Source organism: Eumetopias jubatus, unplaced genomic scaffold (genome assembly GCF_037043125.1).
Source record: "Eumetopias jubatus isolate StellerSeaLion01/CBP00866 unplaced genomic scaffold, mEumJub1_p1.0 scaffold_2, whole genome shotgun sequence".
NCBI lineage: Eukaryota > Metazoa > Chordata > Mammalia > Carnivora > Otariidae > Eumetopias > Eumetopias jubatus.
In genome coordinates this window covers 117,825,162-117,849,257 of record NW_028274808.1, presented here as the reverse complement: position 1 = coordinate 117,849,257, position 24,096 = coordinate 117,825,162, and the positions used below count along the sequence as shown (strand labels likewise).

The 24,096-nt window shown below is 34.1% G+C and overlaps 1 protein-coding gene across 1 annotated transcript in view; it reads right to left on the bottom strand.

Moving 5' to 3' along the window:
* The window catches only part of TACR3 (tachykinin receptor 3), a 74,655-nt gene that overhangs the window by 32,288 nt on the left and 18,271 nt on the right, over positions 1-24,096 (bottom strand). Inside the window, exons 2-3 of the mRNA XM_028091229.1 lie at positions 5,608-5,796; positions 3,020-3,170 (exon numbers count right to left, since the gene is read on the bottom strand). Coding sequence (XP_027947030.1) covers positions 3,020-3,170; positions 5,608-5,796 — 340 coding nt within the window. The remainder of the gene's footprint in view (positions 1-3,019; positions 3,171-5,607; positions 5,797-24,096) is intronic.

Here is a 24,096-nt window from a genome sequence, read left to right as displayed (position 1 = left end):
AACATAGTGCTGTGAAGTTGTAAAATACACTTACATAAGAGTTTATTAATGTGATTTCTAACATATTTTTGGAAGACTGGTTCTATATATGTGACTCAAATGTCAGACAATCCTACCTATTACCTCCTAGAGTTTAGTGAGCTGTTTAGAGCCATCGAATTTTAATACTGATTTTCAGTTTCAACACTCCAATTTTAATGATGAAATATTTCTAGAGGTATTAACTTATTTCTCAAGACTAATAATTTAGTTTTTTTTTTTTTTTTTTTTTTTTTTTTTTTTTTTTTTTTTTACCTGGTGCTGGCTAGAACTACTGGTATTATTTTCAAACTATACATATACTTAGGCAGGTCATCTGTAAAGATTGAGTGGGGAAGTTAATCCTTAATTATCTGAAAGTGTTATATTAGTTTAATTTTTAGGTTGCTAAATTCATTATGGTTTAGACATAGTAATAGACATTTTACTGGCTGTTCTTCAGAGAATTTAATGTATAATATTTGAAATTGAGCATAATTCCTGCAGATTGTGGGAGAAAGAGAAATGGAAGTAATGCTTCTCAGTGGTGGCAGAGATCTCAGTGACTTGCCTAAATTTCATTTATTCTTGTTCATGTGTATTTGGGGGCTCCACTACTCTTTTATTACTAGGAGGCTGACTCAGAGTTGTTTATGGAGTTTTTTCTTTCCCCACAGTCATCATGAATTTGTACTGTCATAACCGATACCCTCTTATTTAATCTCTGAAGTCCAATCTGTATTATCAAGGATGTATTCTTTAAATGATAGTGCTCATCCAGAGTAGGATTTACATCTTTAACCTAAGTTGTCATATTGAAATATAAAAAATTAAAGTGCTCATCCAGAGTAGGATTTACATCTTAAACCTAAGTTGTCATATTAAAATATAAAAAACAGATGATTACTAGATAAATAACTGTATCCCAGACTATATCAGACAATATTTTAATTTTAGGTTCAAATAAAGAAATTAGGAGAAAAGCCAGCTCTATTTTGAAATTTAAAAGTTTTAGACAAAATGAGTGTTACTTCTGAGATACCGATGATCATTCTAATATGTGCCTGCGAAAGAAATCCAAGGGCAAGGTGATTTATTATGAGAAGTCCATGTCATGGATGTCATTTTGTCTTATTTTAGCCCAGAACACAGTATGACAGAAATATGGACTGGAACTTCTAAATGTCTTACTTTTTTGAAATGTTCTAGAAGGGTCACTCTCTCAGTTTGAATTGGTATTTATACTTTGGAATTGTAGAGTAATGAAATAAAAAGTAAATATTTATGCCTTGTTCTCATCAGTTATAGATGGGCAAAGACAAAAATATTCCCTCTTGCTTCTCTTCCCTCTGGGACTCAAATAAAAAATAAAACGGAGCACTCACATTAACTTTTCATTTCTTGCTAGACAATATTACATGCATATGAGAAAAAGAGAACAATCATCAACAATTACTGGGCTTATTTTAATTTGTTTAGGAGTGAACAAGAAAAAAATGTAAAAAAAAAAAAAAAGAGATGCCTAAACCAAAAGAAAGAAATAAAAGATGGGAAACTAAGTGGGTACTATAGACACAGACATTATTCTGAAATAGCTATCAGTTATTTAATGTGATAACCCCTAAAACATAGCTATAAAAATATGATTCTCAAAAGTATTCTGAAATATGAGCAAGATGTTGGAAAATGAGCTGAAACCACAAAGTAGAAAGAGAAACTGTTCATTTAAGATGTGTGTTATTGATGTTCTTCTAGATTTAGGGTTTTTGTTGTTGTTTTGTGCTAAAGGCATAGTTTAATTGTGCACTTCATTTTTAAGGTAAGTTTCTTTGAAAGAGAAATAAGTCTATAACTTTATCCATATTATAGGCTGAAATGACGAAATTAATGTGCAGAAGTTCATGCTACTTTTTGTTTTCAAATACTAGAGACCATGATAAAATGTGAACTGAACATAAATCTTATCTTCCATTATTTAATGATAACAGGAAAAGCATAACAGTACTAAAATGGAATCAATTTGCTACATCAGATTTTAAAATGTGATTGATCTTTGTTAAGTGAGAATTTGTAGGTAAGTGGTTTTTAAATTGTTGAGTGTTTTTTCAAGGGAAGTGTCCATGTAGTAAGGAGTAGTTCTACATAAATAAATGAATCGCAAATGGAATAAATAATAATTGGCCTAATCAGTATGACTCTTTCATCTTTGGGAAAACCTCTCTGATTTGTATCAGGAACACATCGACTGGAGAGAGGAAGACGGAATAGATGACTCTAGGATTCTTTTCAACTCCACAGATTTTTTAAAAATCTCACTTGAGTCATATGATGATAGAAAAGAAATCTTCATTAAAGAAATCCTAATAAAATGTCAATATAATAATTTTTAGAAGCTTTTTGTTTCATGTGAATTGTTCAAAAATAAGCTTTTTCTTGCCACCCACTAAGTCATAGAAGAGCATTGGTGCAGCCCGCATCTCTTCACCAGGCTTGCATGATGGCTGGCTAGAAACCACATGGGGCTGGGGGCGTAGGGGAGGCCTGTGTAGGGGGAGAGGGATGGGTGGATAGATATTTGGAAATTATAGCACCTACTAGGAGAGATTCCTGGGGTAAAAGAAGCTGCTGGAAGATTAGAGGACATCAGAGGCATTCTGTTCAATAAAGGACAAAGGTAGCTATAGCTGCAGAAACATAATCACTGGGACTTCAACTGAAATTTCAGAAGTTTCAGGTGGAGTAATTGAGAGCACTCTGCAAAAGGTAGTGCAAGTCCTGCTGTAAGAAACCGACTGTATTCCAGACTGATACTGTACATAGACAGTGCTTATAGAAGACATGAAGAAATTAAAAGAAAAAATTGATAGAGAGAGTGAAAACATGACAAAAAAAATAAGAGTAAAACATCCCATTGTATTATATTAAAATGCCATGACTAGGTTTTCCCCTCTCTGATGGGCCACTAACACAAATGCTAGGTAAAATGATAATGGAACAGTACCTTTCTTTTAGCCTTTAGCTGCTCATGATACTTGTCACAGGTATCTCCTGGGATCTCTCCTCCCCAGAGAGTAATTCCAACAATGGTGTATGTGACACCCATGACGAGCAATGGGAAGCAGTACACCAGTATAATGACAATAATATGGTAACTGCAAGAGATGAAAAAAAATGCTGAAGAGCATATTGAGATGCAATATGTGGAACTCTGAATTCATTCCCTTTTAAATAATAATGGAAAATTCCAAAGATTACTTCCACATTTGCTCCAAGTCCTCATTTCCCAAATCCATCAAGATATCATGTTATTGTCTACTACAGGCATCCAAATGCTGCCAGTTGATCTTGGTCAATCTCTGATTCACATGCAAAAACTATAGGGGCATTGCAGTGCTGATTTAAACCATCCCTGTTCTCCCTGCCTAGAGGTTCAGGATGAATGCCATTTCTCTGCTTGGTAATTGTTCAGTTAATCTAATTAAATTTATCATCAGAGAGAAAGAGGTAAGGCCAACTAAATGAATCAACTGACTGATATTTTCTCATATGTAAAATTATTCTATATATCTCTGCAACAACAGTCATATTTGAAATAAATTGTTTTTTATCTGAATAAAAAATGTAACTGGATACTCTAAGCCAATTTTGGATCCACAAGCTATATGACTGTAATTTAAGAAAATCAGGTAATGACATTTTCATGCATTTTTCCAATGTCATGACACATCTGATAGCATTATTAATTTGGTAAATAACATTCAGATGTTTTAGTCACACCAGTGTCATGATACTATTTAGCAAACTAAATTCTAGGACTTCATAGCTTTCAGTCAAAATTATAAGGATGCAGTTGGGGAGGAATAGGAGGGCAACTGATAATATAACCACACAATTAGAATTTGTAGAAGTTTTGCATAATTTCCACTGTCTTAGGAAGGCTTTAAAGTAATTAAAGAATTTAGAACACTAGTCATCTCAATATCTGTTTCTTTGTAAAGAGAATCTTAAATCTCCTTGCCTTCCCGTTTCCTGATAGCTTATTAAATATTGAATTACCGTCAGTGGGAAGGAATTCAGGCAAAAAATAATTGAATTTTATTATCATGGTTACTTTTATTTTGTTATACAGCTAAGATTTATTAATATCAGAATAACAGTACTCGGTTTAATAACCGCTGCCTTCTTTTCCTTCAGTAAATATTTCTTAACATTTTTATTTAAAAATCTGGACTCTGGGCAGTCAGAGAAAGACAAATACCATATGATTACACTCATATGTGGAATTTAAGAAACAAATGAGCAAAGAAAAGAAAAAGAGAGAGAAACAAATTAAGAAACAGACTATTAACTATAGAGAACAAACTGATGGTCACCAGAGGGAAGGGTGGTGGAGGGATGGATTAAATAAGTGATGGGGACTGAGGAATATACTTGTGATGAGCACTGCGTATTATATGGAAATGTTGAACCACCATTTTGTACAGCTGAAACTAACATTATACTGCATGTTCACTAACTGGAATTAAAATAAAAACTTAAAAAAATCTGGACATTGGGTATAGACCAGTGTGATAAAACAGCTGCTTTAAAAGATGACCATTATATTTGTATTACTTGTTATTGTTAAAGGGAAAAATAGGACACTACATAAGATTTTACTGAATTAAAATTTAAATGATCACAAGAAAAAATGCAAACAAGGGCATCTGGGAGGCTCAGTCAGTTAAGCTGCCAACTCTTGACTTCGGCTCAGGTCGTGATCTCAGGGTCCTGGAATCGAGCCCCATGCTTGGGAGCACCGAGTCTGCTTGGGATTCTCTCTCCCTCTCCCTCCGCCCCTCCCCCAGTCTCTCTCTCTCTCTCTCTCTCTCTCTCTTTGTCTCAAATAAATAAATCTTTAAAAAATGCAAACAGTTGCCCAGTTATGTTTTTTTTTCTTTTTAAAAGATGGGCCCAAAATATGAAATACCAAATTCTATCGTATAGAATTCGTATTTCCGTTCTAACCTAGTGTTTATGTTTCTTTAATGCTAAAAGAAAGGAACACAACTAAGAGCCTACTAGAACTGCCTTTCCCTGGCCAGGATTTTAAAAGGGCAGTCAACACCTTTGGGCTTCAGTTCTTCTTTTCTCATTCTTTTCTCAATCAATAATAACCCTGCTTTCGTTTGTGTAATGCTTTCATCTCCAGGGATCTTATCACCTCCTCCAGGAAACTCTCTAGCTCTACCCCATATAAATGTCATCAAATTTTTCTTATTAGAAACCTTTGTAACTTATAAAATTTATTGATCATATCATATTGTAGTATTTTAAACCTTTTTTTAAAAAAAGATTTTAGTTTTAAGTAATCTCTACACTCAATATGGGGCTCGAACTCACAACCCTGAGATAAAGAGTTGCTCTACCCACTGAGCCAGCCAGGCACTCCATGTATTACAATATTTTAATATGTCTATTTTCCCAAGTAATGTGTGAACCCTTGGGAGGAAATGCTTATATCTTATTTGCTTAATTGTTTCTCCCAACCTGTAGTTTCTCAAGTGTTCAATAAATTGAACTGAAAACCACAATAGAGAATTAACTTACGTGAAATGTTGTTTGGGACCTTCTGGCCATTGCACGTAGCAAAGAGTACGGCCTGGCATGACTTTAATTTTGGAGTAAAGACACTGAGGGAAGGCAAGTAGGAATGCTAGAATCCAAATACTTCCAATGACGATCTTGGTTGCTGTGGCAGACAGTCTGGGTTTCAAGGGGTCAATAATGGCCATATACCTATATAAAAACAAACAAAACCATTTTGTTGAATCTCTTGCTACAGAGTTAAAAATGGAGATTCAAAGGAGTTATCTCTCTGGTAAGCAAGTTAATGAGGATTTTGCTTAGGTAGAGGCAGCATAGAATGATAATCACATCATAGTCTTAGGAATCAGGCAGATTAAGTTTCAAATCCTATTCTGTCACTTATTTAACCTTTTTGAATCTCAGCTTCATTATTTTAAAAATAGAAATAAGAACATCCACCTCGTAGGGGGTGAAGTCAAGATTAATAGAAATAATGTAAGTGAAAGGTATTGATTATTTGGTGCTGTGCCTAGCACATTATCAGAATTCATAAATGTCTGCTGAATGGAATTGGAAAAGTGTGTAGTAAGTGCTTAAAAATATGAGTTCTGTACCTCAAGACCTCCATTTTTCTTCTGTATGTTTACCTGTTTGAAAGAAAATTCTAGAGAACTAATATGGATATGATGGACAAAGATGAGGAACCCCTATAAAGATATCATTAACAACTTCATTTAAAAACATCAAGATACAAGTTCAGGATTCAGATAATAATGAATAAGTCAAGTTTGACTGAGGCTGTGCCCTGCTGTTACCTCTAAAATTGAATTCATGGTTTATCATGAAAACCTTCACAGTATCTATGTAACTCTGTATAACATAATAGTTATAAGAAAAATATATTTGAGACTCTTAAAAACACACTTAACATATGGTTTTTGTAGTGCAACTTTCTAGGAAATTGGAAACTCTTTGAATATGGTAACAAAAGTCAAGCTATTTCACTTGGTAAAATAGTAGCCATGTCTGGGAGAATCAGTTAAAGTTTTAAATTGGATAATATGTCTAATTGCCAAATTCTGGCTAATAGAGCAGAAAGTTAATTACAAATTATACATAAAATCAATTATATTTCTGCACTTCTATCAATAAAACATTATTTAAATTATTTTACTGTTGACCATATTGTGTTTTTCAAATATATTTTGATTTATGCAAAATTTCCAGAGGCTTTAATTTAATCAATTTAATCAAAGAATGAGTGTTAGTTAAACCCCAAATATTTCATTTTTTTATTTTTTATTTTTTTAAAGATTTTATTTATTTATTCATGAGAGACAGAGGGAGAGAGAGAGGGAGAGAGAGAGAAGCAGGCTCCCAAGGAGCAGGGAGCCCGATGCGGGACTCGATCCCAGGACCTTGGGATCATGACCTGAGCCGAAGGCAGACGCTTAACCATCTGAGCCACCCAGGCGCCCTATCCTTAGTTTATTATGTATGACAGCTAATAGGTATAAGTGAATGTTAGGTATGAAAAAAAAATCATAAAAACAGTACCATAGTTTCAGAAAATTAAGTAAACCACACAAGAAAATAAAATGCATATGTGTAAAACTGAAAACGTACCTCTTGTGCTTATGTTGGTGAATAATAGCAACATTTACTGATTGCCAACCATAAGCAAGAAATTTATTATATACACTATATATATTTAATATCCAGAACAATCTAGTCAACCAAATAATATTATTATCTCTATTTTACAGAAAATTGAAGCTTGAAGACATTAAGCAAATTGTTCAAAATGACCCAGATGGTAAGGGCTTAGAATTCTAAACCAGTTCTGCCAGTCTTCAAAGTCCGTATGTTTAGACTGTGGCTTTGAATATGACTGCTCATGTAAGGAATCATGGAAGAGAAAGAAAAATATATAAGGTAGATGCCATCGAAAGAATCACATTTTGCCTCGGAATCCAAAAGCATTCATGTGCGATGTTAATGACAGAAGTCAAGCATAGATAGGTAATATTTGTCGTTGGGCATTTCTGTTTCCACTGCTGCTGATTACGATTCACCACAGCATTTCTCTCATTATATTGACTTGTTGCTTAATGGACGTTTCTAGAGCCAAGCACGGCACTTACCAATAAATTTTGTTGTACTGAACTGAATATTCCCCAACTCTATTATAATCTTTGGCTTTTTTGCTTGCCCTGGAAGTATATGACTGCAGTTTGGATGTTTAGACAGTTGATTTTTTGAGACTAAAAAGAGAATTTGAGTGACATGAGCAGGGTTAGAATTTTCCACAGTTACTACAACTCAAATAATTCAAAAAAAGGTGCAAGTTGCTTATTGATTGTTTCGGTGACTTACTCTATATTTACAGAAATTATTTCCTGACAGGGAGAATATCGTCTCATACGAATTATATGAAAACAATCAATTTATATTCTCGTTAACCAGCACTTTAGTGAAAATAGAAATTTAGGAACTTCCAGCTGACATTTTTATCATTTCTGGTTTGGTCCATTATTCATCCAACCAAACATTTATTGAATGCCTACTGTGGTATGCTAAACACTACAGTGATACAACACTGAGGAGAAACGACCTTCACAGAGCTCACAGTCCAGTGGAGTAGATAGATACTAATCAAATAATGTAAACATAAAATTACAAATATGACAAGTGTTACAAAGGCAAGCAACATATAGCCATGTGAATGCATTTACTGGGAAAAACATATTTAGATTGTGACTCAGTCTTCCCTAAGAAAAGTCATTCTGGCTTGAAGTTTGGAAAGGTGACTAGGCAAGGCGGCAGAAGAATAAGGAGTGCCAGAAGATTTGTAGAAGAGCAAAGGACATGGGAAAATCTCCTGTGTTAATGGGATTTTATTGGTTGAATTGTGTGTCTCTAAAAAAGATATGTTTAAGTCCTAAAGCTCCGTATCACAGAATGTGACCCTAGTTGGAAATCGAGTTTTTATAAAGGCAACTGAGTCAAAATGAGGTCGTTAGTGTGGGCCCTAATCCATATGACTGATTTAAAGGAGAAATTTGGGAACAGAGAGAAACATGGAGAATGCCATATGAAGATGGAGGACTGAATGATGCATCTAAAGAAATCAGAAGGGGAGACAAACCATGAGAAGCTCTTGACTCTGGAAACAAAGGGAGGGTTACGGAAGGGGAGGTGGGTGGGGGGATGGGGTAACTGGGTGATGGGCATTAAGAAGGACATGTGATGTGATGAGCACTGGGTATTACACACAACTAATGAATCACTGAACACTACAACAAAAACTAATGATGCAATGTATGGTGATTAACATAACATAATAAAAAACAAAACAAAACAAAACAAAACCCCAAAAAACTAATGATGTTGGCTAATTGAATTAAATTAACAAAAATAAATAAAAGCCAAGGAGTGCCAAAGACTGCCAGCAAACCACAAAAAGCTAGGAGGAGGCAAGGAAGGGTTTCCTTACAGGTTTCTGAGGGAGCTTGGCCTTTGTCAACCCCTTGATTTCAGACTTCAAGCTTCCAGGACTGTTAAGACTGTAAAAATCTATTGTTTTAAGTCACTCCATTTGTGTTACTTTGTTACAACAGCCCCAGGAAACCAGAGCTATGGGTAAGGGGGGGGGGAAGCATTGGGCACTTGAGTAATTAAAGACTACTGTAACAGAAACACAGAAAGTGAACGGGGGAAGTGGTTAGAGATGGGGTTGTACAGCAGGTTCTAGGTCTCTTGTCCTGTGGCAAGTAGGGTGAGGTGATCAATCAGAGGAGAATAATCAGATTTTAGTATGGAGAATGGACTGAAGGAAGGAGGAGAATGGAAGCAGGGGAGTAAGTGACTTGGCTATGTTTTTGTTTCGATGAGAGGATTGCTGCTTGGAGTAGGGTGTTACCTGGAGATTGAATTATGTTAATGGTCTGAGGAAAATAAAGGATGTTGAAACATTGTAGAAAGGGAGAGCCAGTTGGCCAAAGAAGTAGGTACGATTGCCAGGCACTGCTGACAAGACCGATTTGAAATTGGTAATTAAGAATTCACTGTGGCATCAATATTTCCTATTCTGTGACTCTCTCCAGCAATAATAATTTGCTCGAAAGTAGGCATAAAAAATAAAAGGATCCTTGGGCTCATCCACATGAATATCCTCTGGACCCTGAGAAGAAATGGTCTAATCTGAGTTATATTATCACCTAAATGATTGTCAGTACTTTTATTTCTCCTTTCAAGAAATTCGTATCTTTGATGTGATCACATTAGCTGTTGCTAGGTTTTTGTCTGAGCTTCTTGCTACCATTTTTCCCTCACTAAACAGATTCTCAAATATGTTAGTCTCCTCGGTCTGATTATTTCATATGTAACAGCTAAGATTGGATTCTTCACTCTTCCAATTACCATATCACTTAAACAAGTTTAAAGTCACTTTTTATTATCTTTTGAGTCTGAAATTTTTAGAAGCATCCATTGAAAGCTCATATTTTTAATGCCATATTTTATCAATTTTCCTTTTCATTCTAATGAATTCCTTTACCACTTACTTTTTTCTGATATAATTGAAGGGTCTTTTCTGGTCCTTCTGATGTCTAAAATAGAATATTTTGACATAACTTTTTCAATAAGTAAGCCTTTTCCATTTTGCAATTCTTGATATCTGTCTGGTATAATTCTTCTTTTTGTTAACATTTTTATTAAGCTCTGTTTCTGGATCTTTTTATGCTTCTGCAAATTTTAAAATTTTGGTATGAAGACAGAGTGCACTCTTCAGACGGGTACTTGATTATATTAACAATGCAAAGAATATTTGCCTGAAATGACATGGGTCTGGCTGTTTTCCAATTTGCTTCTGGCCACAGTAGACAAAGTCTTAGTCTGTAGAGCCCATATATAAAATGCTATCTAGCTATTGTCTGCGCAAAGTAAAAATTAGTTGCAATAGGTATTCATGACACATAAAATTTCAACTTCTGACCTTTGGTGCTAAGGCATTTTCTGCTTTGAGAAGTCACTAGAGAGAAATATAATCTTTTCTGAAATTGCATTTTGTAGACAAATTTTATTTTGTGCTTTTTCATAAGTGTTTTAAAGAAGCAAGAGTGAGCCAATGAATCTGTTACATTGTCTTAGTGAATTTTGAAAGGAACAAGTATTTATTGAAATGAACATATATACATACATTCAAATACATGTACACATATAATAGGAACTTTAAAATATTATCAAGCGAGAAACAAATCACTACTTAATCAAGTTTTTAAAAAGATTTCATTTATTTATTTGTCAGAGAGAGAGCACACAAGCAGGGGGAGCATCAGGCAGAGGGAGAAGCAGGCTCCCGGCTGAGCAAGGAGCCCGACGCGGGGCTCAATCCCAGGACCCCGGGATCATGACCTGAGCCGAAGGCAGACACTTAACGGACTGAGCCACTCAGGCATCCCAAGTTTTTTGATTTTTATAAATAAAATTTATAAACAGGCATTTGAGGGAGATTATATTTAAAAAATAAAGTTTCCGAATAGTAAAAGTACTTGACTCTCACTGTATATACTTTCAATTTAAATTTGGCAATTAGGTCTATCTATTCATTTATTAACTGAATATCAGCTATTTGTTTTCAACTATTTCTTGAATGCTTTTTTTCAAGATTGTATTACAATCTTTGGCCATATTGGTAAATGAAATAGATAATAGTTCCTACTCTTGTGGAGTTCAGAGTCTAATGCAGAAGAAACACATTATTCAGATAGTCACAAAATATGTTAAGAAATTACTACCTAAATGTTGCTTAGGAAACATTGCCTCTGTGATATTTAGTTAAACTTTCCTTGGCGCTTTATTGTAATGGCCTGCGCAAGTTCAGCACCCTCCCCCATGATTTCTAAGTGAAATCCAATCTGTCCTATTTGGTACCCTCTGTTTCTGTTTTTGAATCTGTATGAAATACATTCATCTCACCCATTGTGAAGCTGGCTGTGAAATTGTACTGATGATTTCCACAACAAATCCAATTATATAAAGCATTTCAGATTTCAAAATTTTATTGGATTTAGGAGTTTGGCGGGGGAGAATATACTGGCACTCTTCGTCCTGATTCTAAACTCAACTTTCTCTCTTTGTTATACTCACTTTATATTCTGTAATTTAAAAAAAACTCTCCACATACCATGGGTGACCCTCTCATGTACAGTGCCTTGAGAAGTTTAACCCAGTTCCCTGGGGTACTGTCAATAGGCTAATCTGTCTAACATAATCCTTTGGGAAGTCTGCAAAATAAAATTGTCTCCCTTGTGTACACCATGATGTTATGAAGACATGTACTAGTAATTATAAAGCATAAAACAAGCAATTTGACTCAGTCTGGGGTATAGGTTGAAATGATGGTAGAGATATTAATAGGCATGGCTTCCCTGAGGAAGCAACATCAGTTTAGAATGATAAATAGGAGTTAATTAGAATGAAGGTGGATTTGGAAGAGAAAGTAATAGCAAGTCCTGAGGTTAGAGAAAGCATGAGGTATTTGAGGAACTAAAAAAGCTAGCTTCTCTACAGCACAGAAGAGGTAAAAGCAGAGGTGTCAAATGAGGCTGAAGATGTAGGTATTAATCATGACTTCACTGATATTATATATCCAATATATATTTAGATTTTCTTTTTTGACAATAAAAGCAATAATTGCTAACACCTGTACCAGATGCTATTCTAAGAGCTTTATATATAAATTATTTAATCTTTAAATTCCATTTGTAGTAATTACAAAATGAGTTATAACAAAATGCTACCTCATTAGTGAGTATGACATAAAACAATTTCTCCTCAAAATTTCAGACACGAATTTAGAAGTGGTTTTCTAAATTGACAATATAAAACTTACTGCTAACGATTCTCTAATGTTATTTATACTACCTCTGATGATAAATAATTCAAAAATCAGAACATAATAGGTTATTTCATCCATGAGATACTATAAAACTCTAAATCACTTTTTTTAAAGTCCAATTTACTAACATTTTGTGTCATTTCTATATTGGTTCAGAAAAATAATGGGAACATACATCACCACTTCTATATATCACTTCGAAAGTACTGCTTTCACAAAGTCACCTTTATGTTATCAATCATGTACTAAAAAGTTAATTAGTTTCTTTGCTAAGAAACTAATTCCTCTTGAAAATACTTTTGAACTCTTGGCAAATTATTTTCCTGGAAGCAATGCCTTCATTAAAATATATCTGAAGTTGGGGCGCCTGGGTGGCTCAGTCGTTAAGTGTCTGCCTTCGGCTCAGGTCATCGCCCCGGGGTCCTGGGATCAAGCCCCACATCAGGCTCCCTGCTCAGCGGGAAGCCTGCTTCTCCCTCTCCCACTCCCCCTGCTTGTGTTCCCTTTCTTGCTGTGTCTCTCTCTCTGTCAAAAAAATAAATAAAATCTTTAAAAAAATTTGAAGTTGAAATTGACCTATAAATATTTTTAGTATTCAGTATTTTATGGAGATAACACAAAACACAATACGTAATTGTGTATAGTATAATTATACATGATATTCTATTTATACTATAAGGTAATATGCTTCCTAAAATGCATACAAAACCCCTTTTCAGAACAATAAGAAAAGATATTCAATCCAGTTTAATTTCATTTTATAAGGAAAAGAGTTTTTAGATGAAGAGACAATTCAAAAGGTTGCCCCAAAGTGGAGGAATTCGAGTAAGGGCTAAAGAAACTCCCAGGTGGGAGCAATAGACATGTCAAATTATAATCCATGGATAAAGGAAGTGAAATTTCTTAAGAAGAGAAGACTCAGGACACTTGCTAGCTTTAGTCAAATGTATAAGGAGCTGTAGTGTAGATAGTAGAGCAGTTTGAGATCACTATAGGAGGTAGAGCTCAGACTACAGTTTCTGGAGAAAGATGAATCACAACTCCCTAGGGGACAATAGATTGTCTCCAGTGGTAATAAGTCTCTCTTCTCTTCTCTCTCTCTCTCTCTGTTGTTGAGGCACTCAGGAATCAGGAATAAAATGAGTCACCATTTATTGAGTGAATTAAAGGATTATAAACGTAAGGTGAATTGTTGAAATAGATAAAAGTAGTCTCCCACACAACTTTGAGATCCTAATTTTCATCAGAGGGAGGTTGTCAGAAAACTAATTATAGTTCCAGGCCCTCGTCATCAAAATTACAACAGGAAGCAGATTATTGGGACAACTGAGTGAAGTAACTTATTACTTTGTGTAATTTGCAGAGTACTTTGTGTAATTTGCAAGTATGACTCATATATCAAATAGTATTGAGCCAAAATTCACTTCCCCTCTATTAGCTTCCCCTTATAATTGACTTCTCTTTTTATGACTTTTATATGCATTGATTAAGTAAAAGCTACATATTATAATTAGCACTACAAGTCAATAGTTTTGGCAGACATTTTTCTTAACTAACAGCAACATTAAGAGATTATAAGAGTGGATGGAAACATTTTTTTTTAAAGGTTTTATTTATTTGACAGAGAGAGACACAGCGGGAGAGGGAACACAAGCAGGGGGAGCGGCAGAGGGAGAAGCAGGCTTCCCGCTGAGCAGGGAGCCCAGTGCGGGGCCCGATCATGACCTGAGCCGAAGGCAGATGCTTAACAACTCAGCCACCCAGGCGCCCCTGGATGGAAACATTTTATATCTACTCTTTGACGGTGTGAATGACTTCAGAAAAAAAACCATGAATATTACTATGCATATATGAAAAAATGTTTATGTTTCAATAATAGGTTTTACACTTTTGGAAAATGAATACTTTTTGAGTGTGCTCATTGTAAGTATTATTCATATGTACATATGAGTTACTCTGAACCCCTTTATTTTTCTCATTTCCTTTGCACAATCATAAACCTTATCAATTCAGCTTCTGACACCACCAAATCTATTCTGTCCTCCCTTTCAGCTCTCAATTCCTGAACTATTGGAACATCACCATAATGGGTTTCCCTGATGCTACTCTTTCTTCACAATGTCTTTAAAGTTATCTTTCTAAATTATTTCACTGTCTCTTCACTTTTGACAGGATTAACTGCAATTCTGCACACCCTTTACTACAGTGGCACTAAATATCTTACCTTTCACTCAAACTTACTACATTGTATCAGTCAGAGCTCCAGGAGAAACAGATGGCACACTGGCATGGGAAAACTAGAGAGTTTAATAAAGAGGTCATTTATAAAGTTAAATAGATAAGCCATTTACAAACCCCATTTTACAAAGGTGTAATAGGAAATCAACTTGAAATGAACATTCCTAGGATTAGCAATAGCAAGGAGTGGGAGGAGTGGGTGTCCCCCCTGGCCAGGTCTGAAGGATGAAAGAATGCTATAATCTGAAGTGAGGAGATGAACCCTTGGGGGCGGAGTACGTGACAAGAGATATGTTGGGGGCTTAGCCAATTTGCAGCAATCCTGAATGGAAGGAATGGTAGTAAATACAACCCAAAGTTGCTCTTCTCTCTTCCTCCCATTTCCTCCAAGTGTCTCCATTAGGCAAAGCCAAGAAGAGACCAGAGAGCAAGGGACCCTATAGATGCATTAAGTCCACAGCTATGGTCAGCCTGGTGGGGAAGGGGCAGAAAAATGGAGTAGACTAAGTAGAGAGTAAATCTGAACTGAGACATGGAAATTGTCCAGCTCACATAGCCTTTAATAATTTCATGTTTCTCACCTGGTAGTTTCTTTGCTGGAATGATTTTTCTTGCTCATACCTTACTTACTCTAAAGTTCTACAGCTGCTAAACTTTTAGGCATCCTTCAGTTTCCACTCAGGTTACAGAATGATCACCGTGGATTCCTTCCCTTCTCTCTGTCCAGAGTTAGTTTTTAACTTTCTCAGGGCTCCAACAGGCTTATGCTCATATTTTGATTTTAGCTCATTGGAATTACTGATTTATTCTTCTCAGTGTTCTGTAGCACCTAACAAAGTATCTACAGTAGTTGACACGATAGTTTCATAGTGACTGCAAATGGTTATTACATATTTGGATGTTGAATACTTGAATACTTCTATGGTTGTTGAATATTTGGATGGAGTGAATAATTGATTACAAATGGAAACTTCAGCATGTATACAATTTTTAAAGGAATAGCTTTCTTAACTTTGCTAAATGGGAAAAATAAACAATACAGAGTATGATTATAAGGTTAAAATAACATTAAATAACACAGTATATTCGAAGAGACTTAGCTAATGTCAAGCACAGTAGACACTCAATCTAAAACATTCCTAACTATGTTGAATAAAATGAAATAAACACTTAGGACAAAAACAAAAACAAAACAGCTAAAGTGGTAAGTTTGAGACAAAAACAAACAAAACAATTTAACATGGTTCTTAGAACTTGTGATTGGCAAGAAAGAGAAACACGTTTATGTCCAAATTCTAATCTAAGGATTGAAAAAACATCTTTTGATATTGTCCCTAGCTCTTCAACACAAACCAATCCCATAAGGGTAGCAACAGTATAGGTATTTCTCTTCTAAATCTCTCCATCTGAAACAATTTTCTATATAGGGAGTAATGAAATTTCTATGCAACTTCAATAAGGACATCTAATGCTCAGTGATTCAATGATTAAATGGAAATATTCAGTGTTACATTTGGAGATTTTAAAAATTCTTTGTGTATACTAGGAATCAATTTTGTCTAATGTGGATCTACACCATATCAAACTCCTTTCTGAAATAAATAGTGGTGTGTAGCAAATCCACTAGATTATCTTTAAACTCGTAGAGATGATGACACGCATAAAGCAGGAGGATTTCTAAATCTTTGGGTATTTAAGTTGTGATGATGTAAAGGTTTCTTTAACTGTGCAAATGGAAGAAAACAGGTAATAGCTTTTAAACTTGGATTATAAAGATGGAAAATGAAAGCTTTTTCATATCTTATTTTCTTTCTAATTATGTTTTCATTATATCTTTTTAAGGTAATTTGTGCTCAAATTATTCAATGTTAGGAAAACAATTTTAAAAATTTTTTCCATTCACTCAGTCATGCAGGAAATATGTATTGAGTGCCAAATATATGTAGTCATTATCCTAGATGTTATGAATATAGTAGTAAACAAAATAGATAATAGTAAATATTATGAAGAAAAACAAAGCACAATATGTGGGTAGAAAATAACATGAGGCTACTATTTAGACGGTGATCACTCAGTTCACACATGATATACACTGAGAAAATGAAAGGTATCTATTCATTTCTTTGTAAGAGTTGCTTTTTTTGTCCTCTTACAACACAACTATAAATATAATTTTATTTTAATAACTTTTCTTCTTTGTAGGCCATAACCCTTCCATGCTTTTCTGAACAACAATATGCTAACCAATTAGAAAACTTAAGTAAAATTGAAGAATTCCTAAAAGGAAACAAAAGACTGAAATTGACTCAGCAAAAATAGAAAATCTGAATTTATATACAACAAATACAGATATAAAATCAGAAATCGAAAATATTCCCACAAAGAAAAATCAGGTTCAAATTATTTCAGTGATGAATCTGCTTAAACATTTAATGAAAAAATATGACCTGTCATGGGAATGTAGTGTACAGCATGGCTGCTATAGTTTATACTGTATTGTATAGTTGAAAGTTGCTAAGTGAATAGATCTTAAAAGTACTCATCACAAGAAAAAAATTGTAGCTGTGTGGTGATGTATGTTAGCTAGACTTATTGTGGTAATAATTTTATAATATATACAAATCAAATTATTATGTTGTGTATGCAAAACTAATATAATATAATATGTTAATTATTTCAGGAACATACAAAAAGTATTATCCATCATGGAAAAGTGGAAATTATTTCAGAAATTCAAGGTTGATCTGAAAATCAGTTAATATAATATACCATAGTAATAGGATAAAGAACAAAGACCATGTGGTCATATTAACAGAGGCAGAAAATAATTGTCTAAAATCCAAAAGCTTTTCAGAATAAAAACTCTCCACACACTGGGAATATAAAGGAACTTTTTCAACCTGATAAAGTGCATTGATGAAAAATCTACAATTAACATCATACTTAATTGTGAAAAGTTTAATTCTTTCTCCCTATAATCTGAAGCAAGGCAAAGATGTCCAATTTCATCACTTCCAATAAAAATTGCACTGGAAGTTCTAGCCAGGTTAATCAATCAGGCAAAAAACAAACAAACAAAAATAAAATATAAAATAAAGAAAAGAAAAAAAGAAATAAAAGACACGCAAATTGAAAAGAAGAAAGTAATGTCTTTATTAGCAAGTGACATGATCCTCCATACTGAATATCCTAAGGAATGCACAAAAGCCAAAACCCATTAAAATTAATAAATAAGTGCAGCAAGGTCACAGGGATACAAGTTCAATCAACTGCATTTCTACATAGTAGCTATGAAGAATCTGAAAATGAACTTTAAAAATTCCATTCAGCAATGAGGAATTTGAGAAACAAAATAGATGAACATATGGGAGGGGGAAATAAAAGAGAGAGGGAAAAAACCATAAAAAACTCTTAAAGATGGAGAACAAACTGAGGGTTCATGGAGGGAGGGTGGCGTGTGATGGGCTAGATGGGTGATGGGTATTAAGGAGGGCACTTGTTGAGATGAGCACTGGGTGCTGTATGTAAGTGATGAATCACTGAATTCCATTCCTAAAACCAATATAGCACTGTATGTTAACTAACTAGAATTTAAATAAAAATTAAAATTTAAAATTCCATTCAGCAGCACCAAAAAGGATAAAATATTAGGAATAAATGTAATGAAAGACTGGTACATTGAAAACTACAGAACATTGCCAAAAGATACTAAAGAAATCAAGGAATATCTCAATAAATGGAGGGACTGTCCATGGATGGGAAGTCTCATTAAGCTGACATTACTTCCCAAGTTGATTGAAAGGTTCAACACAATCCTTATAAAAATCCTTATTCTAATTTCAAAATTTAAAAAGCTGATCCTAGAAATAATTTGGAAATGTCTCCTTGAACAGTCAAAACAATTTTGAAAAATAAGGACAAAGTTGAAAGACTTACACTTCCATATTTCAAAACCTATTATGAGCCCACAGTAATCAAGATAGTATAGTACAGGCGGAAAAATAGACATATAGATCAATGATCTAGAAAGAGCGGGGGTTCAGAAATAAACACTTACATTTATTGGTTGATTTTTGACAAATGTGCCAAAGCAATTTAGTGAGGGGTAGTCTTTTCAACAAACAGTACTGGAACAATTGGATAGCCACACACAGAAAGATGAATTGTTACCCCACACCTCACACCATACACAAAAATTATCTCCAAATGGATCATAAATAAATGTAAGATCTAAACCTATAAAACGACTGGGAAAAAAACATGGAGCTGAATCTTCTCTACCTTAAGGTAACTAATGATTTCTTAGACTGACCACAAAAGCACAAACAATGAAGGGGAAAAAAATGATATATTGTACTTCATCAAAATTAAACATTTTGCTCTTTCAATTCACCATGAAGAAAGTAAAAAGACAAGCCAAAGACAGGGAGAAAATATTTGCAAATAATACATCTAATAAAGGACTTGTGTCTAAAATACACAAATCATTCTTACAATTTAATAAGAAGATATATAACCCAATTTAAAAGCAGAGAAAACAATTTGAAGTCCACACAAAAGACTACATATTGTATGAGTCCATTTATAACAGATTCCAGAAAAGTCGAATATATTGCAGGAGAAAATAGCACAGTGGTTGTATAGGTCTGGGTGTGGAACAAAGAGTGACTGCAATTAGAATGAGGTTTCTTTTTGGGGTAGTGAAAATGTTCTAAAATTAGACTGTGTTAATGGTTACATAACTAAAAACTTATGAATAATTATTCAATTATGTACTTAAAATGACTATTTTATGACATGTAAATTATAACTCAGTAAGGCTATTAAAAATAATATCTCAACAGTAAGAAAACAATCCAATTTAAAAATGGGCAAATGGCTTGAACAGACACTTCACCAATGAAGAAATATTAATGACAAATAAGCACATGAAAATGTCCAACATAATTATCCATTAATGAAATGAGAATTAAAACCACATTGAGATACAACCACACAAACATTAGAATTGCTAAAATAAAAACAAAACTACTGACAATATCCACTGCTGATGAGGATCTGGAATAAGTTGTACTCTCATATCCTGTTGATATGAATACAAAAATGGTACAGCCACTGTGGAAAACAGTTTCAAAATTTTTTTTCTCTTTTCTTTTTATTAAAGTATAGTTGACATACAATATTATATTATTCTCAGGTGTACATCACAGTGATTTCACATTTATATACATTACAAAATGCTCACCATGGTAAGTGTAGTTATCCATCCATCACCATACAAAGTTATTACAATATTATTGACTTTATTCCCTACACTGTGCTTCCCATCCCCATAACTTATGTATTTTATAACTGGAAGTTTGTACCTCTTAATCCCCTTTCCCTATTTTCCTCATCTGCCCACCCACCTCCCCTTTGGCATACACCAGTTTGTTCTCTGTATTTATGAGTCTGTTTTTGTTTTGTTTTGTCTTTTAGACTCCACATATAAGTGAAATCATGTGATATTTGTCTTTCTCTGTTTTACTGGTTCACTTAGCATAATACCCTCTAGGTTCATCCATGTTGTTGAAAATGGTACAATTTCATTCTTTTTTTTTTCTAGCTGAGTAATACTCCATTGTATACATATAGCACATCTTCTTTATCCATCCAGCTATTGATGGACACTTCAGTTACTTTCCTATCTTGGCTATTGTAAATAATGCTACAATGAACACAGGGGTACATATATTTTTTCTAATTAGTGTTCTTATTTTCTTTGGATAAATACTCAGAAATGCAATTCCTGGATCGTATGGTAGTTCTATTTTTAATTTTTTGAAAAACCTCCATACTGTTTTCTGTAGTGGCTGCACCAATTTACATTCCCACTGAAAGTACAGAAGAGCTCCCTTTTCTCCACATCCTCACTAACACTTAATTTCTTGTCTTTTTGATAATAGCCATCTGACAGGTATGAGGTGATATCACAATTTCTTATAAAGTTTTTATTTGTTACATGGCCCAGCAATCTCACTCTTAGTTATTTACCCTAGAGAAATGAAAGTTTCTGTTCATACACAAATCTCTGCATGGGTGTTTATAGCAACTCTATAATTGTTCAAAACCAGAAACAATGCAAATGTTTTACCAACAGTGGATGAACAAACAAACTTTGGTATATCCATGCAATGCAATATCCTTGGAAATAAAAAGCAGCAAACTTCTGAAACACTCAGCAACTTAGATAAATCTCAGAGATGTTACGGTTAGTGAAAGTATCCAGACTCAAAGTTTACATGTTGTATGATTATATTAATATGATATTTTTCCAGAAAGACCGAACTAAAATGGTGGAAGATAAATCAGTGATAATCAGTTCTTAGGGCAGGGAGAAGGTATGAATACAAAGGTATAGCATAAAGGAAAAAAATCATTTTGTGTTCTGATTGTGGTGGCTGTTAAATGAATCTATTCATGCATTAAAAATCCTGCATTTATACATCAATTAAAATCAATTTTACTGTATGTTAATTTTAAAATAAAGTTATATATTTGGAATTTAGATTTTCACACATCATTGAAATTAAATTTGTGATTTCTAATCATATTAAATATTCTTCGTATTAAAATATTTGTGTGAAAAGGGTTATCATGTAAACACTAACTCCACCTCCCCTGGAAGATTGACTATATAAGGGACGCCTGGGTGGCTCAGTCGGTTAAGCTGCTGCCTTTGGCATGGGTCATGATCCCAGGGTCCTGGGATCGAGTCCCACATCGGGCTCCTTGCTCAGCAGGGAACCTGCTTCTCCCTCTCTCTCCCTCTGCTTGTGCTCTCTCTGTCAAATAAATAAAATCTTTTTTTTTAACTTTATTATTTTTTTTTTAAGATTTTATTCCTTTATTTGAGAGAGAGAGAATGAGAGAGAAAGCACATGAGAGGGGGGAGGGTCAGAGGGAGAAGCAGACTCCCTGCTGAGCAGGGAGCCCGATGCGGGACTCGATCCAGGGACTCCAGGATCATGACCTGAGCCGAAGGCAGTCGCTTAACCAACTGAGCCACCCAGGCGCCAAATAAATAAAATCTTTAAAAAAAAAGATTGACTATATAAGTTTCACAAACATTAGACTTGAAGGCATGAAGTGATACTAAACATAAAGATGGACATTTCATAATGATAAAAAGAATAAGTTCAACAGGAAAGCATAACAAATCCTAGATTTGTATTAACATTGCTTTAAAATATGCAAAACAAAATGGACAGAACTAAAATGAAAAATACATTCCAGTCACAGTTGGAGTATCACATAATTATCTCAGTAACTGATAGAACAGAAAGCAAAACAACAATAACAAAACCTAGAAAAGATGAAGAAGATGTGAACATGATTAATAAACTTGATGTACTTACGGAGGAGAGTTCATCACATCAGACAATGTCAACACTTCTCTTGATTTATTTTGAAACTTTATATATGTGGTGCTTGTAGGATTTTTTAAAACAACCTCTCAGAGTGATTTTCCCTAAAAATTAACAAATCGAATAGTGGAACCATATCCAAATAGCAGATGAATGGAAAATACTGTACAAAAGGTCATTAAATATCCCCTATTATATAACTCCAGAGATTTGCTGGCACAGGTACATGTAAAAAACCTCAGGATGAGTTCTAAGGAACAGGTTACAGCAAAGGGAAAACCATTGTCCAGGCTTCTAGCAAAGTAACAGAGTAACGAGAAAGCATATGAACATTCAGGTCTTTCTACAAAATGAAATTGTGGAAAAATAATCTTATCCTGCTTTATAGAAAGTTACATTTTTCCCTTCAGATTATTAAACTGAGGATACTAGGATATATTAAGAAAATGCAGGGGCTTCTGGGTGGATCAGTTGGTTAAACGTCTGCCTTCAGCTCAGGTCATGATCCCAGGGTCCTGGAATCCTCCCCGGAGTGGGGAGCCTGCTTCTCCCTCTCCCTCTGCCCCTCCCTGTGCTCATTCTCTTTCTCTCTCTCTCACTTGCTTTCACTCTCTCTCTCTCTCTCTCAAATAAATAAATAAAATTAAAAAAAAGAAAATACAAATTCCCCATAATCCCACCACTAAGGGACAATATTGCTATATATCTTGGTTCATTTTTCATTTCCTTTTTACTATTTTATTTATGCATATGCGTACTTATGCATGTATCATTATATAATTATATCTTTTTTTAAAAGATTTTATGTATTTACTTGGCAGAGAGATACAGAGAGAGAACAAGTAGGCAGAGAGGCAGGCAGAGGGAGAGGGAGAAGCAGGCTCCCCCGCAAGCAGAGACCCCGATGCTGGGCTCGATCCCAGGACCCTGGGATTATGACCTGAGCGGAAGGCAGCCGCTTAACTGACTGAGCCACCCAGGTGCCCCATATATAATTATATCTTGTACCTGTTTATAATTATCTACATTCTCTATAATTAATATTTTATTGCATGCTCTTTGAATATAAATATTCTCAAAATACTATTCTTAATTACTACATAATATCCTAAAACGTGCATAAGAATGTCTATTTCTGAACTATTATGATGTGAAAAAACTGCAAACAATAAAGTCATCCTTTGCAACTTTATTTTTTATGGATAGATACCTGGAGTTAAAATTGCTGTGTCTAATGGAATGAGCAATTTTAATATATACGTTACCAAATTGATTTCTCAAAATGTTCTGATTTCTGTTTCCACCAGCAAAAAATTAGAATGCCTGCCTTTCTAACTTTCATTAGCACTGTATTAACATAAAATATTTTTAAATGAATGTCTATGTCTTTGGTTATTGTTAAGATAAATATTTTTTCATTTATTTATGTAGTAGTTTTATTCCTTTAAAAACTGTTGTTTTGCATATTTGCGTTAATATTTTCTTACTGGTTTATAGGAGCTCATTATAAGTTAAATTTATTAACCTTGTGTCTACCACTTATATTGAAAATAACTAAAACAGTTTGCTTGCTATTTAATTATGCTTTAATACTTTTGATTTTGTGGTTATACTATATAAAGTTTTGGTTATATAGTTTCTTACAGTCAAATCAACTAATATCTTTCTCTGTATTCTTTTCCTGTCCTGATGCTTAGAAATTTTTTTCCCACCTAAGATTATTTAATAAGTTTTTCTATTTTATTCTTCATGGTTTAATTGTTATATTTTAACTATTTAGTCTATCTGATACTTCTATTAGCACATGGTGTAAAGTGAGACTCTAACTTACTTGTGTTTTTCCAAAATAATTAGATAAATTCCAAATTTCTTATTTTGACTAGTTGTGCTTTTATTGGCTTGTGATATTTTCTTTGTATAATCTTATATGTGTAGGAATTTCATTACATATATTATCAACCTGAC